The sequence below is a fragment of the Chrysemys picta genome, chromosome 18 (genome assembly GCF_011386835.1).
Source record: "Chrysemys picta bellii isolate R12L10 chromosome 18, ASM1138683v2, whole genome shotgun sequence".
In the NCBI taxonomy this organism is placed as follows: Eukaryota; Metazoa; Chordata; order Testudines; family Emydidae; genus Chrysemys; species Chrysemys picta.
Window position 1 is genome coordinate 4795899 of NC_088808.1, and position 26035 is coordinate 4821933.

At 51.7% G+C, this 26035-nt stretch overlaps 1 protein-coding gene across 2 annotated transcripts; it reads left to right on the forward strand.

The window, feature by feature from the left end:
* The first annotated feature begins 151 nt into the window (after window positions 1-151).
* ANAPC2 (anaphase promoting complex subunit 2) lies at window positions 152-22431 on the forward strand. 2 transcript variants are annotated; one of them, XR_010593587.1, is made up of 13 exons: window positions 152-309; window positions 2086-2708; window positions 4212-4344; window positions 10141-10315; window positions 10507-10626; window positions 11107-11224; window positions 15775-15956; window positions 16132-16273; window positions 17235-17310; window positions 17934-18137; window positions 19755-19898; window positions 20863-21098; window positions 21867-22431. XR_010593587.1 is itself a non-coding variant. In XM_065572131.1 (13 exons), exons 1-13 carry the CDS (start codon window positions 223-225, stop codon window positions 22077-22079), a joined length of 2439 nt encoding a protein of 812 aa, XP_065428203.1. In that variant the 5' UTR covers window positions 152-222; the 3' UTR covers window positions 22080-22431. The 2 variants fall into 2 exon arrangements, 1 of the variants encoding a protein (XP_065428203.1); XM_065572131.1 differs by having other exon boundaries at window positions 19755-19884.
* Window positions 22432-26035: the final 3604 nt, after the last annotated feature.

Consider the following 26035-nt stretch of genomic DNA (forward strand, 5'->3'; position numbering starts at 1 on the left):
GCCCCAACCGTCTCCCGCCCCGCCCCGCTCCAGGCCCCGCCCCAACCGTCTCCAGCGCCCGCCCCGCCCCGCTCCGGCCCCGCCCCAACCGTCTCCAGCGCCCGCCCCGCCCCGGCCCCGCCCCAACCGCCTCCAGCGCCCGCCCCGCTCCGGCCCAGGCCCCGCCCCGCCTCCAGCGCCCGCCCCGTTCCCGCCTCAGAGCCTCCTGGCGCGCGGGGCCGGATGGAGGCGGCGGGGCCCGGCCCGGAGCTCTCGGCGGCCTGGCACGCGCTGAGCACCGGCCTGGTGCCGCCCGCCGCCCTGGGGCTGGTGAGTGAGAGCGGCAGGGCCGGCGCCGCGTCCCCCCAACCGGGCCCCCGCCCAACTGGGCCCCGCCAGGCTCCCCGCCAGGCTCCCTGCCCCCGAGCCGGCCCCGCCAGGCATGTCCATGCCGCCCCCCCTTCTGGGCCCCTTCCCGCCCCCTCCGAGCTCCCTGAACAGGCCCTGCTCTGTGTGACTCGCTGGTGCTGCCTGGACTCGCCAAACCCCCCGCTGCAGGGACGTGCAGGTTGTGAGCGGGCCTGGATGATCCCAGGGAAGGGCCCCTCAGAGGCTGTTCGGGGGCTAAGCTCCTGGGGGCAGGGAGGGTCACCGGGGCTGTACAGCACCTGGCACAGTGGGGCACTAGCTGTTTGGCCTCTTGGTGCTACTACAGTAGAAATGTGTATTGTTAATAGCTGAACAAACCATGTCAGGAACTACGAAATCCCGGAGTTAAGAGGCCCAAATATCCAGTATTTGACAGGTTCGGTAACTAGACGGTCTTAACGCCGCTGTCCTAGGCACAGCCACCTCCTTGTGACGTTGCTCCTTTCAGGGACAGGATCAGAAATACAGACCACTGGTTTTCTCATGGGTGTCCCATATTTGTTTCTAGGGTTTGTTACTGTGCTGGCCTTGCCTCTTCTCAGAAATGCTGTAATTTCATGATCTGGGAGGTTTGCACATGGACACATTGCTAGTTCATGGCTAATTGGCAACACATGGGATCATAGAGCCCCACCCTGGGAGCTCGTGAGCATCCTCAGCTCCTTGCAGGATTTTTGGGGGAGGAATGTCCACTTTCACCATGCTGTGTACGTGTGTTATAGATGAGTAAGATATCCTGACTTTCTTTTTTTAATAGGGCATCACTTGGACAGTAGAGTTAAGGTAGTGCCTGTGGACCTCTTATAAGCGCAGACTTAACTCTGAATTTCCTCCATCCGAAGAAGTGGGCTGTAGTCCACGAAAGCTTATGCTCTAATAAATTTGTTAGTCCCTAAGGTGCCACAAGTACTCCTGTTCTTTTTGCGGATACAGACTAACACGGCTTCTACTCTGAAATCTGAATTTTCTGGGTCTCTAAATTTTGTTTATATCCAGTTGTTCTTGAAAAGTGACAAACCAGAGAAATGGATGTCTGCCTGCATTCTAACAACATTTGTATGTGGGAATTTCCTTAGTTTGTGTTCCTCCAAAGTCCAAGATGGTCACAAGAGGATGTCCACAGGCCTTGGGATCTCCACAGTAGTTCAGAGCGTGCCCCTGTTTTTAGAATCTTCTAATTTGGGAACCAATTCACTTTGCATTGTCTAGAAAAATTCATCTTGTTTCTAAATCTAATCTGCCAGCTCTGAGGCTGGTCTGAGTATTTCTGCTGGTTTTCGAGGGTTTACCTGAGCCATTATTCATGCAGAATGGCTGCCGTTGTGGCTTCCTGCTCTTAGACAGAGAAATAGGCCAGTCAGCTTATGGCTTCCATGGCAGCTGCCAGCAAGGGGAGCAGTCGATGCTAATTGCAGTGTTCATGCTTGTGATGTGGGCACCTTCCCATCAGGAGCAAGACTCAGACCCCAGCCTCTCCAAAGAGGGAACACCAAACAGCAGTTGGTTGGTAACCTACAGTCACCCTGACACACATGTGACCCAACTCCCTCCTGGTGACAGGCTCCGATCATATCCTGCTCGCTGTTCTCTGAAGTGGTCTCTCTTCTGGTTTGCAAAGTCCAGCGTTAGTAATTTTTTGGTGCCCATGCTTGTATTTAACTTGATGTCTCTCTTTAGGCAGCCCCCAGATCCAGTTCAGTGGAGCTGCTGAAGGACAGCGATTTGCGGGCTGCTGTGGAAGTGCTGCAGCGCTATGACTTGCACTCTGTCCTAGAAGAGTGGTTCACTGAAGTTTTACAGACAGACCTTCAGGCAAATATAGCCCCTGAGTTCTGGAATTGTATTGGCCAGTATGAAAACACGGCCGAAGAACCCCAGTGCTCCTTGCTTCTCCTGGATGCGTTTTGTCTGCTCAAGTGCCGCCTAGACCCTTATCTAAACAGCTTGGACCTTCTGGAAAAATGGACCAAAATGGGCTTGCTCCTTGGAACAGGCTCCCAGATGCTGCGAGAGAAAGTCTACACCATGTTCAAAGCCATCCTCTTCTTCACCACCACAAAGACTTTCCAGGAGATGATCCAGCAGTTCTACAGCCGCACCTTCAAGATTTACATGCGGCAGTGGAAGAAGGGTGAAGACCGAATGAACGTGTGCGAGAGCAGCATGAGTGAAAATGAACAAGAGAGTGATATGGAGGATGGAGGAGGAGACGGCTTGCAGTGCATGGGCTGCAGCAGTAAGAAAGAGCAGTGCTGGTGTCCCACAGCCATGGAGCAGTTTCAGCAGCTCAATGAAATCCTGTGCGTATCTTAGAGGGAGGGGTCTGTTAGACAGAATGAACACACAACCCGCATAGGAGCCCATCAGCAGGCTACATAGATTTTTAAGGCCAGAAAAGACCTTTATGATCAAGTCTTCTCTGGACAGCACAGACCAGAAAATCTCACTCAGTGGTGCTTGCATCAAGCCCATGATCTGTGGTTGAGCATATTATTAGACAAACAGGTTCTGGTGATGCATGAGCATACATCTGATGGTACCAAGGGTGCAAAGCACAGTTGCCCTTCATTACTCCTCGGGGATATATGGAGAAGGCCTGTATAAGGGGTTTAAAAACAGTCCTGTTTGATTCCCCATTAGAAATATCAGGTCTTACTGGCAGTGTTTGGCTGGAAGCTGCTATAGGCGATTGGAGAACTAATGGGGTTATACCATCACAGGAGAGAATAGGACCTGAACCCTTGAGAGGGGAATGGATTCTTAGTCTATTTAAAATCTCTTGGTTTTTATTTTTGTTGCTGATTTAATGTAAGCTCCTGACAGGCCCCTGGGAGAAAAGATTTACTAAACAGCCAGACCCCTCTCCCTTTGGTTGAGGGATGGGAAAGCTCCCACTCCAGTTCTCTGATCCTCTGTGCTGATAGGGAGCTATAGCTGGACATTCTGTCTGTCCCTAAGATTACCCACCGAGGATTAACAGAGTGTTGTATGTGTAAAAAAATATATCTAACCCCCAACTTGATGTAACGTTAACTGAACTTTTGGCTTTGTATAAAACCAAAGACCAGGAAGGAATGAAAGGTCTAGGAATGTGACTCCTTACCTTCTCTGCCTGTCTGGGAATGGGAAAAAAAACCCCTTTGTGTTGTAAGTTTGGAAAGGAGTTTCTTCCTTTGTAGTGTTGTTTGATGAACTTTCTGATGGCCAAAACCTGTGAAATGCTCAAAAGGCATTATTTTTGTTATAAGTAACATTTCATTGTATAGAATATATGTATTTTGTCTCCAGATCTGCTTTTCCCCAGTAGACTAGTGTAACAATTTGATATGATTTGGACTATATCACGTTATACCATATCCTGTTGTTTGGAATCCATGAGTTTTATATTGTCTCACTAATTTTCTTTTCATTAATGTCTGATGTTGTAAGTTTGGTTCTAGTTGCCCTATTTTCTAATTTTTTTTCCTTCCTAGTAGATAAAAACCCTTCCCAAATAAACACCCTGCTTACTGAGCAAACCCAATCCCCCTCAAGTCTGTGGCCCCGTTATCCAGCTAGATGTTTACACAATGCCGATCACCTTGGTATTTGAGCACCCAAGAACCATACAATGTTGACATCTGGCAGGGTTAGAAATGCTCCTCTGTCTATGTGGAGAGAGGCCAGTTCCTAATCTGACACATGCTAACCAATGTGCAGTATGGACCTCTACCCCTTCCCTCCCCTGAACCCAGTTACTTTGCACTTTGTTTTGTGCTTTTCTGTCTACATGTTTTGAACGAGGCCACTGTTTATGTCTGCAGTCACAGGCTGAACTTGCTGGAGAGAGTGAGTGCGAATGCTGTCACCACCATCCTGCACAAGATGATAGAGGAGAGGATGGAGCGCAGATGCAGGGGAGAGTATGAGCACTCTTTCCTGAATGAGTTCCAGGAGGTAAGGCCCACAGCCACCAGGAGCTGTTCTGGTGGCGGCATGTGCTTGTTTCTGTCACAAGTTAAAGGGTTGATATCAAAATGAAACTCCTATTTGAATAAATCCTAACTTGACCTGCCAAGCCCCCTAAACTGTTGACATAGAAGCCCATGGAAATACTCCATTTCATAGATTCACATAGTTTCAGCCCGGAAGGGACCATTGTGATCACCTAGTCTGACATTTTGCATAACACAGGCCATTACAATTCATTGTTTCCCCTGTATTAATTAAAGAATTAATTCAGGGTTATGCTGGAGGTCAGAGTAGATAATCACAATTGTCCCTTCTAGCTTTCAGAACATAAGAACGGCCATACTGGGTGAGACCAAAGGTCCATCTACCCCAGTATTGTGTCTGCTGATAGTGGTCAATGCCAGGTGCTTCAGGGAGAATGAACAGAACAGGTAATCATCAAGTGACCCATCCCTGTCGCCCATTCCCAGCTTCTGGCAAACAGAGGCTAGGGACACCATGCCTGCCCATCCTGACTAATAGCCATTGATGGACCTATCCGCCATGATTTTATCTAGTTCTTTTATGTACCCTATTATAGTCTTGGCCTTTACAACATCCTCTGGCAGAGATGTTCAAACTCTATGAATCTGTGTACTGAGGCCAATAATTGGTGTTTGGCTGAAGGATAATTTCTAGAAAAGCATCCAGTTTTGATCTGAAGACCTCAAGAGATGGAGAATCCACCTCTTCTCTTGGGAGTTTGCGCCAATTGTTAATCACCCTTGTTAAAAAATTGTGCCTAATTTCTAATTTGAATTATCTGGCTTGAGCTTCTAGCTATTGGTTCTTGTTCTGCCTTTTTCTGCTAAATTAAAGAGACCTTTAGTATCTGCTGTTTTCTTCCCATAAAGGTACTTGTGCACCATAATTAAGTTGCCTCTGTCTTCTTTTTGATAAACTAAGCAGATTGTGCTCTTTAAGTCTTTCACTGTAAGGATTTTTCTCCAGCCCTCGAACCATTTTTGTGGCTCGTTTCTCCATCCTCTCCAATTTTTCAGTAGCTTTTTAAAAATGTGGACCTCAGGACTGGATGCAATATTCTAGTATCGGTCTCACCAGTGCCGTATAGAGAGGTAAAATCATCTCCCCAGTCCTACTCACTCCTCCCCTGCTTATACATCCCAGGATTGCATTAGCTCTTTTTGCCCCGGCATTGCACTGGGAGCTCATGTCCACTGTGACCCCTCAGTCCTTGTCAGAGTCACTGCTTTCCCATATACAGCCCCCTATTCTGTAGGTACATCCTGCATTCTTGGTTCCTAGATATATAACTTTGCACTTGGACTGTATTAAAATGCATTTTGTTTGAATGGGCCCAGCTTATGAAGTGATCCAGATCACTCTGTATGACTGCACTGTCTTTATTATTTACCACTCCAGTCTTTGTCATTCACAAATTTTATAAGCATTGATTTTATATTTACTTCTAGATCATTGATGAGAACGTTAAATAGGGTTGGACCTACCCAATCCCTGGAGAACCCCATTAGAAGCTCCCTGTCACAGGGTGACTGCACCCTGCAAGAAAGGGAGCAGGGTTGAATTCACCTGCTGCCCAGTTGGGTTTAAGGGAAGGTACCTTGAGTCTTATAAAGAGGGAGAGAGCTGCAGAGAGGACCCATGCTGCTGATAGTGTGGGGGCAGAATGAGGGCAACCGGCTTCAGCAGTGTTATTGAGCATGCTCAGTACAAGCCAAGCAACAAATCTGAGGGGGGCACATGATCCTGCATGTCCCCCCATGTTGCCTCTGGACTAACAGCTGCATCATTTGGGAGCATAATGTAGTAAAATCTCATTCTGTGGGCAAGTTAGTGATAGAAAGATAAGGGCGATGTCATTTGATTTGTAAAAATCTACAGAATCCTAATTTCAATGGTGTCACCCTCTGTGGCAAGGCAGCGGGGGACTCACTGCCCCTCAGCTCCCAGGTCCAGGTCCTCCAGTTGGTGGAAACAGTGTAGTCAGAAATGGGGTAGGTTGGGTATCGTTCAAAAGCCCTTTCTCCCACAAACACAATGGAACCAAACATGACAAACCTAGAACAATTATGTAGATATATATTCGAGAAAATGTTTAAAAATCAATGTTTTTTAAATTATACTTTACCACGGGGATGCATTGTTCACATAAAGATATCCATCTTTGGTAAACCTAGGGAAGTTAGCTTTGACATGTAGGATTGAAAACATTTATTCATCAAAGTCATCATCAGTGTTGTCTCCATCTAGGGCACCACTGTTAGACATGTTGTCACACTGATCGTTGTCCATGCTGCATTCACACATCTCTGTGCAAGGCAGGCTGCTGGCCAAATGTTTGCAGCATGTGGTTTTTGCACATGAGCATTTGATTAGCTAAAGAATTGATTCAGGAGTGCATGGTATTCACACGCAACTGGTGTGGATCAGTCCATCCTCCAAGACCCATCCATGTCTGATGAGGAAGGTAGTTTTGGATGCATTCAACCATCCCAGAGTCATTCCACGGCTTGATAATTTGCCCTCTTGATAGCAGGTAAAAAAGCATCCCTTGTTGGTTGGCAATTTTTCTCCTTTTCTCTGCTTCTTGCAAAACATCCACCAACATAACTCTGCAAGTGTCGTAATGTTGGTCTTCAAATGGTAAACTCGGCACATGAACACTTCCAGTGCATTTATGATCTCATCAGTGACTGTCTCAGGCATTCCGAGCACCTTCAGAGCAAGGAGAGAGTCTTCAGAGACTGAATCAAATGCCTTCTAGTAAGATAATATGGTCTTTCCAGCCACCCTTCCAGTAGTGCCACATCCTGAGCATAAACAACAAGGAGTCTGGTGGCACCTTAAAGACTAACAGATTTATTTGGGCATAAGCTTTCATCTGAAGAAGTGAGGTTTTAACCCACGAATGCTTATGCCCAAATAAATCTGTTAGTCTTTAAGGTGCCACCAGACTCCTTGTTGTTTTTGTAGATACAGACTAACACGGCTACCCCCTGATACTTGACATCCTGAGCATAGAAACCTGGCAGTGCAGTGGCTTTTTATGGTCTGAGTTATAGGAAAACATCTCTGAGGGATATACAGCGATTCTGTTCCCCAGCAGCAGGCACAAAAAGAATCTTGCTGAAGTCTTGGGTAACATCTCACAGAGAACACTAGAAGGTCTGAATCTTGTGCAAAAATCTGGAGTTAAGTAGCACCTCTCTCTGTGGCATTGATGGCATGCAAGATAATTTTAGTGTCAGCCTCCTCCTGGGAATAACAAAGAAACTCCATAGAACAGTGGGAGGCAGAAGCTTTATTATGCCATGCGATGACATTCTTCGAGAAATTCTTCTCATTCTGGAGTGTTTTCTCCACATGCTGTGTGGTTAACTTGTCCTTTGTGTGGGTATGAGACAGTTCATTGTGATGTTGGAGATGTTGATGGAATCAATGATTTTGTATTGGACAAGCGTAATACCATGGAGTCTCTCTGGTAATATTTTTAATTGATTCCTCTACATAAGTGTCAAACGCAAGGTGGACTTCATCACAGGTCCAGTATTTTCTATGTAGCCTCATGAAGTGTTCAGCCAAATCTCGGCAGGTGTAAACAGTTTTTGTCGAGAGCTTGTACCTCAGCCATACCATCTATGATTGGTACTCTGAAAGGCCTTTGCTGGCATAAGGTATCAGTCACATTGTCAGTAGGTGCTGGCTTATGAAAAACATGCAAGATGTGTAGTTTGCTTTTCGCCTGGCACATAAGTATTGTTCTGTTGTATTCAAACATCACTTGTGGCATCATGGAGAACTTGTATTTCCCAAAGTCTCACGTAGATCAACATCACACTGAGATCTGGGCATGACCAGGAGATGAGCAAACAATGACCTGTCTGCAGTCAGCTCTGTAAGAGTCTCTGCCACCTTCACTCTGACTTTATTCTTGCATTCTTGATTGGAACCCATAGATTGATGGAGCCTTGGATAATTCTTCGGGTTTTGAAGGCTTCTTACAAGTCATGATCCAAAGTAACCATTTGACTGACAGCTTTAGCTGTCTCATCACTGAAGACTGCTTATGTCATGATATTAAGCTTTGGTCCATCAGATGTGAATGGATTGCAAGTGTGAGTAACCTCATCCTGTAGCTTAAAATTGCCCCTTCTTGGCATTTAACAGCATTTAATGAGTCTGGATGGTGCATGGTTGCTTCTGGGAAAAACATCCCAGCCATGCAGCCACTTAAACTTTACTTTCCATGCTATGCTCTTGCTAAGAGTGACTGCTTCATTCAGTTTCTCACCTGATTTAGGTGCTGAAAGTAGGTGGATGCCTTTGGGTTCTGGTTTACCACAGAAGAAGCAGTGTTTTCAAAGTGCACGCCACAGGACCTAGTATAAGGCAAGTCTCACCCACAGCTGGCACTTTTACCAGCATCTTCAACTATTTCCTGATGCTCAATGTATTTCCTCTCCAACCTTCCCTAATTCAGTTTATGGACACATTTCTTATAGCGTGTAAGGTACCACTGAGCATGGTATTTAACTGAGTCTTCTGCGGTGGTATGGTCCAAAGATTGAGGAAGTCGTCAGTACTCATTGTTTCCCCATTGATGCCTAAAAATGATCAAGACCAAAGTAAAAACAAGGATTTTGTAATAAATTACATTGGGGTTGTAATTAATTACGTAGTGTATATTACGGAACTGCGCATATAGTATGCGGATGGATTCCAGTAATTTCTGGCTGGATACTGACAACTTAACCAGTGCCTCATTACAACTCTTTTGGCATAATAAAGAAGGCTGATAATCAGTACTACTGAACTGCTTCTTTTTTGCTGATGGCTCCATATGGCCAGTAAGGAGGGTGATAGGGTTTGTTGTCTGGTAGGAAATGCTACCGCCATCCCTAGTGCTGGCCCTGGGGATTCCTGCTGGGGAAGAGCCATTCATTCAAGGATGGGCATCCCCACGACTTTGTGAATGTAGATCTTCAGCAGGTGGCAACTTGGTGTTGCAGCATTTGGCAGTGTACCTGGGGCACATCTCAGGAGGCTAGGAAATGCAGCTCCAGTCACCCCCCCTTCATAGGGATACAGGTACTTCAACACGCATCTCTCTCTCTTATGCAGGTCGTGGAAGTCCTCTTTGCTGCAGGTCTGGCTATTGACTTGCGACGATCTCGTAGGGTACATGGTTAGTGGCTGTGCTCAGAATATAGCATGTCTGCTGGACACATGAGATCTGTTGTGTTAGCAGGAGTGGCTTGTGGGATCTGTCTCATGGTGTTCCTGTGGTTTATTTCAAATCTGGCTGCATCTGCTAACTCACTCCCCCGATGATGCTTCCTCTAGCTGCACTGCTGTCTATTAGGGACCAGTGATCTCTAGTCAGAGCTGGGTTTGGACCATGGCAGAGGGCAATGCTCCTCTCAGGTGGCTAGCGTGGAGTTGTGTGCCCCAGGAGCCTGCCGTGAATGTCATAGATTCCAAGGCCAGAAGGCACCATTGGAATCAGCTAGTCTAACCTCCTGTATAATACAGGCCAGAGACCTGCCCCAAAGTAACTCCTACAGAAGATCTTTTGCTCCAGTCTTGATTTTAAAATTGTCAGGTGATGGAGAATGCACCATGACCCTTAGTAAATTGTTCCAATGGCTAATTACTCTGTTAAAAATGTACACTTTATTTCCCGTCTGCTGAAGGTGTGTGGGATGGTGGCTGGCACGGTTGGGCTGTGTGGCTCTCGCTATTGTCCCTCTTGTTGTGCAGTGGATCGAGAAGGTGATTGGCTGGCTTAGCAGAGTGTTCCTGCAGGACAGCCCCATGGCTCACTCCACCCCAGAGGCCAGCAGCACCCTGAAGCGCTGGAGGTGCCACGTCCAGAGGTTCTTCTACCGCATCTATGCCAGCATGCGCATTGAGGAGCTCTTCAGCATCATCCGTGGTGAGCATGACCACTGCCTGCTGCCCAGGCTGTGTTGACTCTCTCTCTCTCTCCTTGCCTGCCAGCCCAGACCTGCCTCGTGGCCATGCAATCCTGCTTTCCCCTCCCCATGTGTCCTGGGGCATCTTGTGCTCTCCCATCGCCTCCTTATGGAGCCTGGCACCCTCTCTGACTGCTGTTTTGGGTTGTAGATTTTCCAGAGTCAAAGCCAGCTGTGGAGGATCTCAAGTTCTGCCTGGAAAGGACCAATCAGAGGCAGCAGCTGCTCAGCTCCCTGAAAAGCGCTCTGGAAATGCGGCTTCTCCATCCCGGTGAGTGTTTCATCCCTCGTGTGTCCCCCCAGGGGCTGGGCATGTGTGAGTGGGGATATCCTGGAAAGCCGCTCTACCATGGCAAGGTGAGCGTGCGGTAACCATGTCCCCGCCCCCTCCGCGCTAGTGCGCTCTTGGATATCAGTGTGTTGTAGGAATGCTCTGTCCCACACCTTGAGTTCCCCTTTTCTCTGCAGTGCCGCAAGGAACGAGTTAGAAGGTTGTCTTTGCTCAAAGCCTTCTCCAAAGTGCTGTATGGGCTGAGTGCTCAGTGTGTGCTGAGCTGGTTCTCAGCTGCTTCCCTGGTTGGAGTCTGCTGCCCAGACACATGGAGCTCTGTCCCTCCATCTGACCAGGGCACTGCAGCAAGCACCTCTCCTCCAGCTCTCTGGATCTAACTAAGGCTCCCTTAGGGCCCTTCCTGGGTCCGAGCTTTGCTCGCTGCTCTGAGACTCTGCCTGTTCTTCCCCCTTGCTTTAGGAGTCAACACGTCGGACATCATTACTCTCTACATCTCGGCCATCAAGGCCTTGCGAGAACTGGACCCCTCCATGGTTATCCTGGAGGTGGCCTGTGAGCCCATCAGGAAGTACTTGAGGTAAGTGTGAATGGGACAATGTAATGAATCTTCTGATCTGCCAGTAGATTTTAAAGCTGAAATCTAACATCTGAAACTGGCAGATCTAGTTTAAGTGTTGTAGCCGGTAAAGGGATAGAATGTAATTAGGGTAACCCTTTCTGCTGAGTCCAGGGAGCACTAGCTTACTAATTTTAAGCTCTAGGTTCTTTTATTTTGGACAGTATTTCTCAAACCAAGACACTTGGTTATTCTTAGCCAATTAACAGTTTATTAAATTCACAAAGAACCACATCAGTAAACCATCATCCATTAAGTGTAGATACAACAAACGTTCTAGGCATGTACAGAACACACATGCGGTCTTGTGATTAACACAGATCTATTTTGGGGCCCAAGCAGCTGTACCAAGGAATAATTGATTTATAATCTCAGGCTATTGACTCTTTAGCACTCTAATACGTTTGTCCCACTTCGAATAATTCACCAGGGAATAAGGATGCACTTGACTTAAGGCGTGACTAGGAATGTGGTCCCTGCTATTGGAATTGTTTGGTACGAAGAGGACTAATTTAAAACATCAAGAGCAGTTTCTTAAAGTTGTTGTGTAAGTTTTTCTTAGGCCAGTTTGCTTGGTTTTATAAAGGAGGAATATGCATATAGCATTAGTTAGTTAAAATCCAAGTATGTTTATTTGAGGTCTCATTGGAAAGAACAGGTTTCAGAGAAGCAGCCGTGTTAGTCTGTATCCGCAAAAAGAACAGGAGTACTTGTGGCACCTTAGAGACTAACAAATTTATTAGAGCATAAGCTTTCGTGGGCTACAGCCCACTATATGCATCCAAAGAAGTGTGCTGTAGTCCACGAAAGCTTATGCTTTAATAAATTTGTTAGTCTCTAAGGTGCCATTAGAAAGAACGTAGCCCCAACAAGATGGCTCTATTAGTCATGTTAAAGAACACAGCGAAATACAATCTCTAAATGAAATCTCATCACTTTGTAATCCTGGTAACAGTTGGATCGGGAGAGTCTGTCCATGTGGCTGGTACAGGTGTCGCTAGCCCGTCTGGGTTCTGCAGCGTATTTGCGGGGTTCAGTCAGAACTCTAAGTCCTGTGACCGGGGAGGAAGGCAGAGGCTGTCTGACAGGGTCCGTGGAGGACTTGACCATGCCCAGTTATCTACACTGGGTAGTTCCAGCACTTCCTTACTGTTTGTGGGGGCAGCTCTGCCCTTTTGTGCACCTTCTTTAATCTCTCTGGATGAGGGATCAAAATGAAAGTCTCAAACCCCAACATATTCAGGGATACTCCCTTCCTGTGGCCCCTGCAAAGAAAGGGGTGGTAAGTCTACAGTGCTGCCAAAGATCCAGCACCAATGTAGGGAGGGTTGGGGAAATCGCTCTGGCTGGGTGTCTGAGCCCTTGGCTACACTACACAGTTTTGCTGACAGAACGGTGGAAGTGTACGCATTACAATGCTCCTCCCACCGACAAAACTCCTGCTTTGCCGACAAAATAAAACCACCTCGACGAAAGGTGTAGAGCTTTTTGTGGCAAAGTTAGTTAAATCGCCCTTACTGGCCTCCAGGAAGTATCCCACAATGCCCACCATGATTGCTCTGCTCACTGTTTTGAACTCCACTGCCCTGCATTCAGCTACACAGGCATGTGCCCCTCCCCTTTCAAAGCCCTAGGAAGCTTGAAATTCCTCAGTGTGGAGAGTTCACATAGCTACTGCCCAGCTGAGCATGCCGGCTCCTGGCAGCAAACACATTCCTGCCTGGACTACAGGGGAGGGGGTGGATCTCCTTGGTTTGCGAAGAGGAGGCTGTGGGAGAACTTGTGGGAGAATCAAAACATTAATACAGAATCCTGCTCTCCTGGGCTAGGAGCACAGCAACAGGCAGGCAGGATGGGCTGCTACTGGGTTGGGTAAGAGACTTGTGCTGTGCAGAGTGGGGATGGAGGTGGGGGGCTGATGTCAGGGTGTCCCCCTCCCCCTGCCGGTGGTGGTGGGGGAACAGAGGGACACCAGCTCTCTGCACCAGCATGCTGACACACATACACACTTCCCCAACACACACTCTCTCTCTCTCCTCTCCTCCCCCCCCGCCCCCCCCAACACACACTCTGTCACACACTCTCCCTCTCCTCCCCCTCAGCAATGTCAGTTTGGTCAGATTACAGAGTGCTACTTTAAAACGTGATTTACAATGTGTTGCTTTTCGGGGGCACACAGCAATCATTACTAGGTTCATAGCACAGTGCAAACAAACAGTGCCAGGCTCAGCACACTACAGCAACACACATCACTGTGGCTCAGTGTTAAAATACTCCTTCAAGCCTCCCTCAGCTGAATAGTCGCCCATTGGGCTCCTCTTGTAGCCTTGTGTTCATAACGCACAGCACAATACTGAAGAGCAGTGCAGGATCCAGGCTTTCTGACAGAGATGGCTGGGCTGCAGGTTACCGGGGCAGTTGAAAAGCAGCTGGCAATCTAATAGGATGCCCATGGGATGATGGGATTGAGAAACCTTCATCATGTGATGCTGTCCACACCCTATGTGGCATTGCAAACCTGTCCCAAAGCACTCAGTGGCCAGTTGCATGGTGGGATCACTACCCACAGTGCACTGCTGTGTGTGGTGCAAGCAGGGCCAGCTCCAGGGTTTTGGCCACCCCAAGCAGCCCAAAAAAAAAAAAAAAAAAAGCCGCGATCGTGATCTGCGGCGGCAATTCGGCGGGAGGTCCTTCGCTCCGAGCTGGAGCGAGGGACCGTCCGCCAAATAGCTGGACGTGCCGCCCCCCTCCGGAGTGGCCGCCCCAAGCACCTGCTTGCCAGGCTGGTGCCTGGAGCCGGCCCTGGGTGCAAGAGATGCTATTGTGGCAGTGCTCCACTGACGCAAGAAGCATAGTGTGGACATGCAACAGCGGTTTAATTACAGTGGTGGCTGTACATCGGTGTAACTTGCATCGACAAAACTCTGGAGACAAGGCCTGAGTTGGGCTCAGCCTGTCCGTCTTACCTGGAGTCTGCTATACTCTTCTCTGGGTTGAGGTAAAGGTCTCCAAGCTAGGAGTTCTGTCTGTGGCTTCAGGGCTCACTCCTGCAGTCCCCTGCTTGAGGCAAACCTGCACCTCCTGCCCCTGCTAACTACATCCTCCTCCCTATCATACAAGACTGACAGGGCCGGAGGGGCAGGGTTAGCCCCTACCACCAGGACATCTCTGGCACTTTCCTCTCTGGTCTGTACGCCCTGTCACACTGTCCATGTGAGCGTGGCTCGTTCTGGGCTCCTGCACAATGACCTCAAGTTTTACACGCTGTTGCGGGTTAGTTGGAGGAGGGCAAGTCTGTTATTTTTATTGGACACTTGCTAGTGGCTCTCAGGTTTCAGCTGTTTCTGTGCTACTTCCATCGATACCCAGTAGATGGTGCTGATGTACAGTAACTTCCTCTGATCCTTTTCTTGATGGAGGGTTTTTGTTTCTTTCATTTCAAGAGTTGTACTGCTGTATTACCCAGACTATTAACTGGAACGACTCCCTCTTTAAGCAATGGTGTTTAGTATTGCAAAGCTATGCCTTGGTTAGGTGCTCAGACCTTTCAATATTCTGTTTTGTGCCATACAACTCAGAGCTTGCAAGGCCAAAGGGACCATTGTGATCATCTAGTCAGTGACCTCCTCTCTAACGCAGGCCAGAGACCTGCCTCAAAATAATTCCTAGAGCAGAGCTTTTAGAAGAACATCCAGTCTTGATTGAAAAATTGTCCGTGATGGAGAATCCACAGCAACCCTTGGTAGATTGTTCCTATAGCTAATTACTCACTGTTAAAAACCTACACCTTATTTCTAGCCTGAATTTGTCTCGCTCCTAGCCATTGAATCATGTTAGCTCTTTCTCACCTAGATGGAAGAGCCTGTTGTTAAATATTTGTTCCCCATGTAAGTACTTAAAGACTGTAATCAAGTCACCCCTTAACCGCCTCTTTCTTAAGCTAAATAGATCGGGCTCCTTGAGTCTGTCACTATAAACCATGTTTTCTTATCCTATAATGGTTCTCATGGCTCTTCTCTGAACCCTCTCCAATTTATCAATATCCTTCTTGAATCGAGCACACCAGAAATGTACACAGGATTCCAGCAGCAGTCGCACCAGTGCCAAATACAGAGATAACATAAGATTCCCCTGTTTATGCATCCCCGGTTCATATTAGCTCTTTTGGTCACATCGGCACACGGGGAGCTCATGTTCGGCTGATTATCCACCACAACCCCCAAATCTTTTTTCAGAGTCACTGCTTCCCAGGATAGAGGCCCCCACCCTGGAAGCGTGGCTGACATTCTTTTTTCTGAGGTGTATACATTTACATTTAGCCACATTAAAATGCATATTGTTTGTCTGTGCCCACTTTACCAAGCGATCTGGTCCCCTTCGCTAGTGACCTGTGCAGTTTATAATTTACTACTCCCCCAGTTTTGTGTTTGACAGCTGTACATCTCATGCCAGGCTGGGCTGGGCTTACTCCTTTGCTAACCCCGCCCCTTTCACCTCCTGCTTTTGGACAGGACCAGGGAGGACACTGTGCGGCAGATTGTGGCGGGTCTAACGGGCGATGCCGAAGGGTCTGGTGATTTAGCTAATGAGCTCTCGAAAGCTGACCCAGTGACGCTGGAAAATGGCCAGGAGAGTGACGACGACATCTCCGAGCCAGAGGACTGGCTGCCTGACCCAGTTGATGCTGACCCAGGTTAGCCGCAGCTGCCCCCATCCTGACCTGAACGTGCCGCAGCCCGTGACTTCCTCCTTGTTCCCTTTGGTGGCGGTGTGAGTGAGCGCTGCTCGACCCAGGCCCTCCATGGGGCAGAGCCTGGGGAGATGGGGGGGCTCTGTGTCTCATGTTCTGGTCTGGCATGTCTTCTTAGGGAAGTTGAGTTCCAAGCGCCGCTCCTCGGACATCATTAGCCTGCTGGTGAGCATCTATGGGAGCAAGGATCTGTTCATCAATGAGTACCGCACGCTGTTGGCCGACCGTCTGCTGCACCAGTTCAACTACAGCGCTGAAAGGTGAGGCCTGCACCCACCCCCAGGGTCTGCAGGGGAGATGCCCCAGCCAGGCAATCCCAAGCAAGGCCTTGTCTGATGTGGGGCTGTCTCCGCAGTTCTGGGTTCCCAGCCTGAAATCCGTGATCTCACCCACTGAACTGTGGCTGTCTACTTGGACACTTGTCATTGGAGGGAGACTGGAGTGAAATGGCCTCTGGCTTTGTGTGGCTAGTGCCAGGAGAGCAGCATGGGCCATGAGAGGCAAGGAACCTGGCAGTGTGGGCCAGGATCTTTGGAAGGGAAGGTCAGCCACAGAGCTGAATGCCTGGCCTCTCAGTCTGTTACAGGCTGCCCTGGGCAGCCCTGAGACGCTAGGAAGAGGATGCTGTGCTGCTCAGTGAGGGTAAAGAGTTCGAGTCCAGGGAAGAGAACAGGCTTTTCCCCTCCCCAGGATCCTCTTGGCCCCATCACATCTGCTTCAGGGGCACTGGAGGCCTGCAGAGGCTGTTGTGGGGAGGCAGCATTGCCCAGTAGGAAGAGCATGGGATTGGGAGTCAGGAGACCTGGGTTCTGTCCCAGCTCTGCCTCTGACTTGCTTGCTGACCTTGGGCAAGTCACGTTGGTTCCTCCACCTTTGGAATGGGGCTAATGAAAGCCAGGCGGTCTGGCATGAATGGCTGGCAAGGGGGCCAGGCATGCTGCTGTGGTGTTAATTAGGGATGGCAAGGGCAGGTACAAACTGCCAGCTCAACGGCAGGGGGATGGGAAGTTCCTGCAGCAGCCCCAGGCTCAGAGGGGTGAACACCCTGGAAGTGGGTGTGTCCCTCCTCACTCAAATGCCTGGGACCATCCGCCTGAGGTAGCAGAGACTGCAGGGGCAGCTTGTTCAAAGGGACTGCCATTCCCCGCTGTACGCTGTGCAGGGGACTCAGCTTCTCTTCCCAAGGTCTTGTTTGTGATCCTCTGCCTCCGTCGTTCTCAGGGAAATCCGCAACGTGGAGCTGCTGAAGCTGCGATTTGGCGAAGCCCAGATGCACTATTGTGAGGTCATGTTAAAAGTAGGTTCTTGATGATCTAGCGCCAGGGCTTGGTGTGTGCTCCACGGCACGTCTCGGTGACGCAGAGAATGGCAGCCAGGGGTGGCCTGTGGGACGCTTGCCTTAAATCTGAGCCTATGCCTTGGAGAGGGGCCTCTGGGGGTATTGCAGAGTAAGGTGGGGGCTTTTGGAGTGGGACAGAAGCAGCATGAGGAATGGCAGGGGCTCCCTGGGACTCTGGATGAGAGATGGAGGGGGCTCCATGGGGAGTGGGGGTGATGTGGGGGCCCCAGAACTGTGGTCAAAGTCCTTCCATATTTTGAGCCCTTGAGTGGGTTTGCTGGTGAATCTGGGGCTGTCATCCCGTCTGTCATTAGAGCAGGTACAGCAGGCTGCCGGCGTGGGGCGATCCCCGCTTCTCCCTGGCCGTCTGTGCTAAAGCCAGTCTGGTGCTCTCCTCAGTGGATAGTGGGGACAAACGGCCATCTGATGTCCACATCCTCTCCTGCAGACAGTTCTCATGCCCCCTTCTCCAGCTCAAGTCGCTTGGCCTGCTGAGGGGCCCAGCCCTGGCTCTGCTTCGGAGCCTGGCCAGGAGAAAAGCAGGCACTTTGAGCTGGGTGCTGTGTCCTGCCTCTCCCCAGGATATGGCTGACTCGCGGCGTATTAACACCAACATCCGTGATGAGGAAGAGAAGCTCCCAGAGGAGGAGAGGCCCCCATTTAGCCTCGTTGCTGTCATCCTGTCTAGCGAGTTCTGGCCACCGCTGAAAGAGGAGAAGCTGGAGCTCCCCGAGCAAATCAAGGAGGCCATGGAAGCCTATTCCAAGAAGTATGAGAAGTTAAAGGTGAGGGAGCCCTGTGATCTGTCTAGCTAGGGCAGGGGATGCCTTGCAGTTAGCAATGGGGGGCAACTGGCACCCACGAGAGAGAAAGCAGAGTGGGGCTCCCTCACCCTTGGCTTTGGAGACCCTGTTCCACCAGGGGCTACAGAGCGGGCGGAGAAGCTGGAGGCAGCATGGTGGGTAATTAGAAAGAGAAATGGCTGGTTGCTGCCAAAGCTGTGTTCTTGGCCCTTCCAAGGTGCTGTTGCTCCCCATCTGGTGCCACTTGTTCCCTGCATCCCTGGCAATGCACGTCTCCTCATGGGTCTTTAGGCTTCTCCCTTCGTCTCCAGCAGCCTGTAGCCCTTTGTGGCAGAAGACACCTTTGCTCATGCCCCTTTAACCAGACCTTGAGTCAAGGTGGAGGCTCCAAGCTCCTTCTCCTCTGTGTAGAGATGAGGGGTTCTCATCTCTGTGAAGCCAGCTGCGTGGATTTACCCGGCCTGCTGCGCGCCAGGCAGAGCAGAGACCAAACGTTAGTAAGACCAACGAGGCAGTTTGTAGGGTGCCTGCTGGCTGAGGCCAGCCCTGCACAGTGGCAGTGGTTTAACAGAAGGGCTGATTTTATCCACATGTGGCAAATCCGGGGCAGCCGTGTGTGGACGCTCCCGTATTGATTTCACACAGCTTAGAGCAGCTTAGCTTGTGTGAATACGTTCTACAGGCACAAGCTAAACCAGTAGAACCTGTTTAAAACCATTATAAATGTTCACACACGAGTGCACCAGCTTAGCCAAAGCAACTGAATTCAAAGCAGTGAGAGATGTGTGCCCGGAAACCCAGCTGGTTCCCATAAGCTAACCTCCACACAGCGGCCTCAGCATGGGGACAGCAAATGGAAACCTGGCATCTCTGAATTCAATCCCCACTGCCCGACCTCTTGCTGTCTGAGATCAATTCTGTCTCCGGCTGGAAGTTGGCCGGGTCCGGGGGGCTTCCTGGGATCGTTGTCATGCCAGACAGCCCGTCTGTGTCTAGTCTTCCCCTAATAGGCCTTTGCTGATGGGGAGGGGAGATGCACATGGTGTGGGGTGCCAGTGCCCTCCCCACCTCCAGGAGACTGTCTAGGGAGGAAATGCCAAATAGCCTCTGTCTAATGGTTTACGTCCCTGGCCCAGTGGGCAGAGAGCTCTCAGCCTACGAGGTGACGCCCATTCCCGTCTTGGAGGGGCTGCATCACTCCTAAAGGAACCCTGCTCCGATTGAATAGCTCCTCTGGACAGAAACGAGCCCCAACTGCCCTCAGGCCTTCTTCCCAGTCCACCCCTGCTGCAGCGCAGTCTGAAGAGGAGAGCAGCACTGGGTGACACAGGGCCAATGTTGGAAAGGGAGGGGTTGGGCAATGGCTTGTATGGGGGAGGGGGAGGCAGAGGTTAGGTCCAGAGGCCTGAGTAACTGTTGGGGAGGGGCAGCTCAGGGGGGCTGTGCCTGTGTCTGGTGGGAGAGCAGTGGCTGTGTGGGGCTGAGCACGGTGCAGGCTGCAGGGAGTGGCGGTTCTAGTCGTGAGTGGCAGTCAGTGTGATAACAGTGAGTGACCTGTCATGCATGTGAAGTGTGAGTCGCTGCTGCTTCTGCTTCCAGGCCATGAGGACTCTCAATTGGAAGCATCACCTGGGCCTGGTGAACCTGGATGTGGAGCTGGCGGATCGCACTGTCTCCCTCTCCGTGTCTCCTGTGCATGCAGCCATCATCCTGCACTTCCAGAGCAAGAGTGAGTGAGGCCAGGTGGGCCCAGCCACGCTCCCTGGTGTGTTCACCACCGCCCTCTGCTGGGCAGGACAGGCCACTTCTGCTCTCACAGACCGAACACTTCGAGACTTAGGCTAGCAGATCCAGAGCCCACTGAATCTGGCCATGGTTCTTCTACTCTTACTGCTGCTCCGAGAGAGGCCTGTTCCCCTGCGCAGCAGCTCAGCACACACCTGCTTTCTGGAACACATTGCGCAGTTATCCCCTGGCAGCTCCTCCCTCAGTTCCCGCCACACCTGCCTGCCCCCTCCCTGCTCTCACGTCCTGCCCCCCAGCTCCCTCCCTCTGGTGGTGCCAGTTCAGTGCCATCCCAAGTGCACAGAGATTGCCGCAGTTCCCTCTGAGTAGCCTGTTCAGTGACTTCCTAGGTTGGGGATGTTTGGGGGCCTGGGTCGGATGACTGTTGTGATAGAGGAGGTGAATCTGACTTTTGTATTCAGTGAAACTGCAGGGCAGCAGTGCTGGCACTGGTGAAAGGAAATCCTTTCACACAACACAATCAGCCCAAAGAACTCATTGCTACAAGAGGGTAGAGAGGCCAAGTGCTTAACAGGCTTCAGAAAAGGCCTGGCCATTGATATGGATAATGAGAACATCCACTGTTACATTAGAAGGGCTAGAATCCTGCGTAGGCATCTAAGCCTGCCCTTCCCGTACAGGGTTTGGGAGAAACATGATCCCAGAATACCCCACCATGGGGATTCTTGCCCTTCCTGTGCAGCCTGGTTTGACAGGAAGTTGCTGCTGGGGACAGGACACTGGGCTAGAGGGAGTGCTAATGTGATCTGCTCTGGCAATGCCTGTGCTGATGGTATGCAGGCTCAGGCCTGTGTGGTGGCAGTGTTATCTTGATGCCGGGCTGGGCATTGCTGTGTTGAGTCCAACTCCCATACCCCGGAGTGACTCTACTCCTCCTTGTGGTGCCTGTGGTCCCCCTCAGGTACGTGGACGCTGGCGGAGCTGAGTGAAGTGCTGAAGGTTCCCGTGACATCGCTGAGGCGTAAGATGACCCTGTGGTTGCAGCAGGGCATCCTTCGTGAGGATCCCCAGGGCACATTCACAGTGATTGAGGAGGAGCAGAAGGATCTGGTGGAGAAGGTGGTTCTGATAGACAGCGATGAAGAAGGCGACTCTGCCATGGCATCACAGGCTGACCAGAAAGAGGAGGAGTTGCAGGTACTTTCCTGAGCACCTTGGGTGTTTCCAGAGTGGGAAGACCCTCGCCATTCCTTTGTGTGGTGGTTTGTTGCTCTGTTTCAGTCACCTCCCGTTAGCAGAATGACCAATCTAGGGCGAATGGGGCTAATGCTCCCACCTCAAGGCTGGGCTGCGAGGCACAGGCTAGAAGCCAGCCATACACCGTGTCTCCAGTCTCTGGAGGGACTCTGTCCCAGAACCAACTGCTTTCAGAGGGTCCCGAGAATTCCTAAAAGCAGTGATAAGCCAGCTCCTCTGGCTTGGAATGACCACTGTCCAGCCAGAGGCGCCTTGGGTCATGCCCTGGGCTCCACCATTCTTTCTGGGTTCCTAAGAAGGGGTGTGAAGTCCAGCAGCCAGAAAGCATCCTGTTGGCGTCAGACATTGGGGATTCTGTGGGCACTGGGAGAGGATAAGGAGAGCTGCCATGGAACATGGAGGGACTCAGCCTGTACTTGGCCACTGGGAGTTGTTAGCGCACTGCCAGCCAGAGCTTGTTCCCCAGCATTGTGTCCTAAAACGCCTAGCGCTGCTGTTCGGCATTGACCCTGCAAAGGGTGGGTCTGTATGGCTCCGAATGCAGCGGAGTGCAGCACATGCACTGTCAGTCCTGCAGATCCCTTTCATGCTGTCTCAGGTGTACATCTGCTCCCAAAGGCTCTGTTCCCTGGTTTGTAGTGAAGCATGTGGGATGCCAGGCTTGGGGGTGTGGTTGGGATTTACCTCTGCCTTTGTGTCCCCCTGCAGCTTTTCTGGACATATATTCAGGCAATGCTGACCAACCTGGAGAGCTTGTCCTTGGAGCGGATTCACAGCATGCTGAAGATGTTTGTGATGACGGGTCCGGTGGTGACAGAGATTGACATCCAGGAGCTGCAAGGCTTCCTCCAGAAGAAAGTCCGGGACCAGCAACTCATCTACTCCGGTGGTGTCTATCGCCTGCCTAAGAACTGCAGCTAGAATGTGAGCCTCCCCACCAATCCCTGAGCACTGTGCTCCCGTGCAGCCATTCTGCCTGCATTCAGCACCTCCGTTACACTTGCTTCAGGTGACATCCAGGCGCCCCTAAGCACAGGCTCTGCCTCTCCGCTGGGTTGCCGTGGTTTCTGGGATGCTCTTTCTCCCCATTGGCTGCCCTTTGCGTGGAGGTAGCTCAGTAGTACTCTGGACTGAAGCACAGTGCACCTGGAGAGGTCCTTTGAGCTGGGCCAAGCAGAGGGGCTGATGCCAGCAAGCCCATTTTGTCCTGTATTTTGGTGTCTAGGGTCCATTTCCCTGGTTAATAAAAATGCTAGCCGTGTTTCTCTTAGAATGCATTGACTCCTTTCTTCCCTTCTTGCCCCCCAGCAGAGCCCTCTGGAATCCCCTCTCCCTGGGCTGGAGGAGCTGGTATTCCAGTGTCTGCAGGCCAAGATGCTCTCTACTCTCACCCGGGCCTCCACACAGCCTGTGCTGCTCACAGCCCATGCAGGGGGAGATGGGCTCTTGGCTGTAAGAGCCATCTGGGTCCTGTCCTGCGGCTGGAGCAGCCTCCTACAGCTGGCTGTGGTGGCTGAGGCCCCACTTAAGGCACCTCTTGGCGTAGGCAGAGGAAAAGCTTTCGTGCAGGCTAACCACTCTGCAGGACTCTCCCAGGGAACGTGGGGCTGACCATTCAAACTGGGATGGGGGGCGGGAGCCATTTCAATCTGCAGCTGCCATTGGCCTATGCCACTGGGTAGCAAGGGAGCAGGCGTTAATTGGCCGAATGCGACCCTGCAGTGCAGGTATTGGGAGTCACTTGGTGGTGTAGGCTGGTCATGGGGAGAATCAAATCCAGAACTGTTCAGACAAACAGCTTCATGGAATCCTGCTGTTCTTCTAATGTGTGTTCATTGCATATCAAACCCACTCTAGGGGCACCTGAGCAAACGAGATCGGAATCTAGAAACAGCAGTCTCAATTGGGCTGCATTGTGAGCATCCCCGTGGGCGCGCCCACCACGAAGACACAGAGGGCAAGGCGGCCACAGTCATCCCTCCATTTCCTCTTACCACCTGTGGCAGCAAGATGGCATGAGCAGTGTCCTCCCGCTACCCTTTGGAATTTTCTTGCAGTTTCCTCTAGTTCCTTAGCTAGGTTTAAATTCCAGAAAAATTCCCTGTTAAATTATTTTTTCAAAACTTAAAATTAATTGATTAAATTTCTCCTAGGTTCTTTGCATCATGATCTTAACCTAAAATGGTAACTTCTGTGTCCTTGGGGGCTTCACACCCTGTCCTCCTTGCCCCAGACTCATTCCACTCTCACACAGCCATAGCTGCTGTCTTTTGTCTTGGTGAGGGTCATTTGGTAGAGTGCAGCACGGTTTGCAGTTCGTTTCTAACAGGACAAGATAATCCAGGAACACTCACCTGAAGTTGTACTTTGGCTGCTTGAGAGAGGAACTGTAGACCCCAAGGAACAGGCAATGACCGATAAGATGGAACTGGTCACTAGGGACATTGGCTGGACCAGCTAAAAATCCTCAGTGCCATCGGACAAGAATCCAAGACCAAAGACCACCTTGGTACCTGCTACCATAGTGGCACTGAAGGCCAATGCCACCTCCTCACCAAGGCCAGGGAGATCTGATCACTGGGCAGACATGATTTCTGATACGGATCTCCCTCTTTCCACAAGGAGAAGCTTCAGCCCTTCCCCTCTTCCCAGGAACTAAGCTTGCTCCTAGGGCAGGGTCAAGTGATTCCAGCTCAACTTCCAGCTCAGTACTGAAGAAATACAAGACCCCCTCAGTGCCTACAACTGCCATTTGGCAGTTGCCCTCTTGACATCAGCACTGGCTGATCGAAAGTCGCTGTGTCTCTGGGATGCCTTAGGCATCAGTAGTATCACACTCAGCATCAGTACACATCTTAGACCAGGCCCGCACAACTCGTAAAGCGGGAGGGCCATATTACTCCAAAGAAAAGTGCTGAGGGCTGAACCCCCCCCCCCAACTCCCCTGAAACACAACACCTTTCCCCCTTCCCCGCACATCTGTTCATTGAGGGGCAAATCCCCATGAGCCTTTATAGACCCCAGGGGCCAGCTGTGCCCAGGGGCTGCTCCCAGACCAGGTTCTCCCCCCGAACTCCCCTGGAGGGTGCACAGCCCCCCCGCGAGCCCTCCCCATCCCGGCAGCCTGCGCCCCAAGTCCACTCACTGGCGTTGCTAGGCTTGGGCCGCTGCAGCAGCTTGGCAGGGAGGAACTGCCTTCCGGAGGCACCAGAGAGCCAGAGCCATGGAGGAGCCGGTGTGGTGCAGGGGGGCAGCAGCCCTGCAAAGGCGGCAGCGTGGCTAGCGGGGAGCAGCCGCGCCTCCTGCCCAGGCTGCGGCCCGGGGGCTCCTGCAAGCTGCAGCAGATGCACGCGGCACCAGCCCCCCATGCGCCCCACGGCTGCCCCCTCGCCGTGCTCGGGCTCTGCGGCTCCCGGGAGCGTGAGCCACCACCGCCGCTGCCCCTCCCGGAGCAGGCTCAGGGCCCCACGCCCCGGCAGCTCACATGCCTGGGAGCCGCAAAGCCTAAACATGGCGAGGAGGGAGCTGGGGGATGCACCGGGGCCGCTGACCGCATGCATCTGCTGCAACCTGCAGGAGCCCCCGGGGGGGGGGAGGGCGCGCCAGCCCGCAGTCTGGGCAGGAGGGGCAGGGGGTGTGGCTGCTCTCCGCTAGCGGTGCCGCTGCCTTTGCAGGGCTGCTGCCCCCCTGTGCCGCGCCGGCTCCTCCATGGCTGGGGCTCGCTGCCCCTGCAAGCCGACGCTCTGGCTCTCCGGTGCCTCTGGAAGGCGGCTGCTCCCTGCCCAGCCAGGGCACTGCTTTTTTAGGGTTACCATATTTCAACAATCAAAAAAGAGGACGCGGGGAGAGCTCCACCTGAGCCCCGCCCCCATCCACTCCCTCCCACTTCCCACCCCCCTCAGAACCCCCAACCCCCCCTGCTCCTTGTCCCCTGACTGCTGAGACCCCCCCCCCCACCCTAACTACCCCCCTAGGATCCTATCCCCTACCTGTCCCCTGGCTGCCTCAACCCTTATCCACACCACTGCCCCCAGACAGACCCCAGGACTCCCACGCTCCATCCAACCACTCCCTGCCCCCTGACAGGCACACACCCCCCCCGAACTCCTGACCCATCCACCCCTCCTCCTGCTCCCTGACTGCCCCCCAGGACTCCCCTTACCACCATGCCACTCCATGTGGAGTCAAACCAAACAAGCTGCGGAGCACACAACCCCCCCCCCCCACACACACACAGAGTGCTGCGACGCTGAGGCAGGGGGAGGGACTCTGCCAGCTGGAGGCCAATGGGAGCAGCTAAATCAGGCCCAGGCGCCCAATCAGCCGCGCCGCACTCTGCGTGAGGGGGAGGAGGAAAAATCCCAGACGCCCCCAACCACTGGGCGCCCTACGCGACTGCCTAGTTCGCCGGCCCTAGTGGTTGCACCGGCCCTGGGTAGGGTGACTAGATGTCCCGATTTTATAGGGACAGTCATGATATTTGGGGCTTTTTCTTATATAGGGTCCTATTACACCCCACCCCCGTCCTGATTTTTCACACTTGCTGTCAGGTCACCCAGCCCTGGGTGAACCCGACAGCTGCACCCCGCTGCTTGCCCGTGGGCCGCACAGTGAGCCCAGGGCCCGCGGGCCGCATGTTGTGCAGGCCTGTCTTAGACGTTTGCCTCGAAGTTCAGCACCACCACTCTTCTCCAGCCCCCCACTCTAATTTCTGGTAGAGAACTTTCTTCTCTCTGTTCACACAGATCAGGGAGGCCTCTCCAAACTAGGGACACTCGCTTCAGAGCCCCACGTTATCCACCTCAGTGGCAGTGGCTCAGCCTTATCATAACCAGCCTTGTCCCTTCAACAGCCCATCTTGGCCCTGTTGGACATAC